General features: G+C 42.6%; 1 protein-coding gene across 1 annotated transcript; it reads right to left on the reverse strand.

The window, feature by feature from the left end:
* Window positions 1-306: 306 nt before the first annotated feature.
* Window positions 307-1,809, reverse strand: LOC108662033 (uncharacterized). Its single transcript, XM_088806684.1, has 3 exons — window positions 1,567-1,809; window positions 988-1,485; window positions 307-846 (listed from the first exon to the last, which is right to left on the reverse strand). The coding sequence occupies exons 1-3, from the start codon at window positions 1,807-1,809 to the stop codon at window positions 307-309; spliced, it is 1,281 nt and encodes a 426-aa protein (XP_088662810.1).

Here is a 1,809-nt window from a genome sequence, read left to right on the forward strand (position 1 = left end):
CCTCAACTCCTTCATTCTAGTGTCTGTAACAGTTGCCAAAAATCCTTTGCAACCACAAGCAAGCAATCGCCTAGCTTTCAAAGCAGAGATGATTCGCAAATGAGTGTAAGTACCACTACCATAAAAACAAAAAGGTGTTTCCCCAAGGATCTTAAAGTCCACCATTTTCCCTCGACAGTCAACTTTGGTAAAGTTTGCAACTAACCAATCCATCCCCAAAATTACATCAAAATCTTGCATATTTAAAACATGAAGATCCGCAAGCAATTCTCTATCATCAATCCTTACCACACACATCTTACAAATCTAATCTAACATAATTTCACCTCTAACTAGAGTGTCTACGCATAATTCATAATCCAGAAGCAGACAAGGCAAAGCACACTTTCGAACAAATGCAACAGATACAAAAGAATGAGATGCACCGGTATCAAACAACACATGAGCAAAAGCTGAGGCAACTAGCAGTGTACTTGAGACAACGGTGTTGGATGCCTCTACATCTGACTGAGTGATAGCATAACCACGCCCTTGAGTGCGAGGTCTTCCCACTTTTTGATGTCTAGAAGAAGGTGCTTGCGTAGTCTGAACAACATGAGTGGGCTGAGTCCTTTGCGCTATAGTTTCAAAGGTTCGAGAGTTTTGTGGCTTCTGCACAGATTGACATTCTGGGAGGACTAAAGGACAATAAGCAATACGATGGCTCAATTGGCCACATCTAAAACAAGCACTAGTAACATGCCTATATTCAGTAGCTTGATGTCCTCCACCACACACTGAACACCTAAGCCCTTGTTGAGATGTCTTGCCATGGTACGATTGAGTTCCCCAAGGAGGAAGTCTATCCTTAAAAGTAGCAAAAGCTCGAGACTTTTCAGTAGTTTGAAATTTGGAAGGACTACTAAAAGCTCTCTTACCTCGAAAGTCTGAATCTTTGCCCTTTTTTTTCTGAAAATCTTTCCTTGCCTCCTAAGTCTCTCTTCATACAGCATCTAAGGATTTTGCCCTACTAACCACTTCATTGTAGCTGATCAAGTGCAATGGAGCTAAGCCTCTGCAGATGTGAGCATTCAAACCATTTTTGAACCTCCTGGCCCTACTCTCATCGTCAGAAACTAGAGCAGTGATAAACTTGGACAACCGATCAAACTCAACCTCATAGTCATCCACTGTCATACTGCCCTTAACCAGATTAAGGAACTCTCTCTCCAACTGTAACAGCTTGCTTCGAGGGAAATACTTGGCATAAAAAGTAGTGCGAAAATTCTCCCAATTGAAGAACTCAGGGTCATTGTCATGAGTGCGCGTTACTCCTTTCCACCAATTATGTGCACTTCCTTGTAATAGATAGACTGCGAATCTAACTTTGTCTTGATCACTAGAACGCATGGCAACAAAAGCTTTCTCCATCTCCTCAATCCATAATTCTGCATCATCCGGGTTTATGGAACCCTTGAAAGGAGGAGGGGCTATCTTTAAACTCACCTAAGGCCTTCCAGTCAGAAGAAATGTCAACCTGTTGGACCGGTTGTAGGCATTGTCGTTTTCCCTAACCAAACCAGCTACCTCTTGTATCAAGTTCAACACTCTATCATCATGTCCAGCCACAACACCTTGTGTCCCCTCAATCGGGTTTGTAAGAGGTCCGTCAATTTCAACGGCCATCTGAGCATATGATGTTTCAACATCATCTTGATTTTGGCTTAGAGGATTTAGAATTCTCTCATAACAAGACCTCCTAGCACCAACTACTCTAGCACTAGCCACAAGTTCAGCGAGATTAGGCTCGCGGTCTCGATGATGAGGCAT

The sequence above is a fragment of the Theobroma cacao genome, chromosome 5 (assembly GCF_053813885.1).
Source record: "Theobroma cacao isolate CCN51 chromosome 5, ASM5381388v1, whole genome shotgun sequence".
NCBI classification, from domain to species: Eukaryota; Viridiplantae; Streptophyta; class Magnoliopsida; order Malvales; family Malvaceae; genus Theobroma; species Theobroma cacao.

Excerpts from the sequence above, each read along its gene's own strand:
- LOC108662033 (XM_088806684.1), bottom strand. The coding sequence starts at position 1,809 with ATGCCTCATCATCGAGACCGCGAGCCTAATCTCGCTGAACTTGTGGCT. Across the intron at positions 1,486-1,566 it reads TGTTGAACTTGATACAAGAG|GTGAGTTTAAAGATAGCCCC; the intron begins GTAGCTGGTTTG and ends GGAAGGCCTTAG. Across the intron at positions 847-987 it reads GGGCAAAATCCTTAGATGCT|GATAGACTTCCTCCTTGGGG; the intron begins GTATGAAGAGAG and ends GCTACTTTTAAG.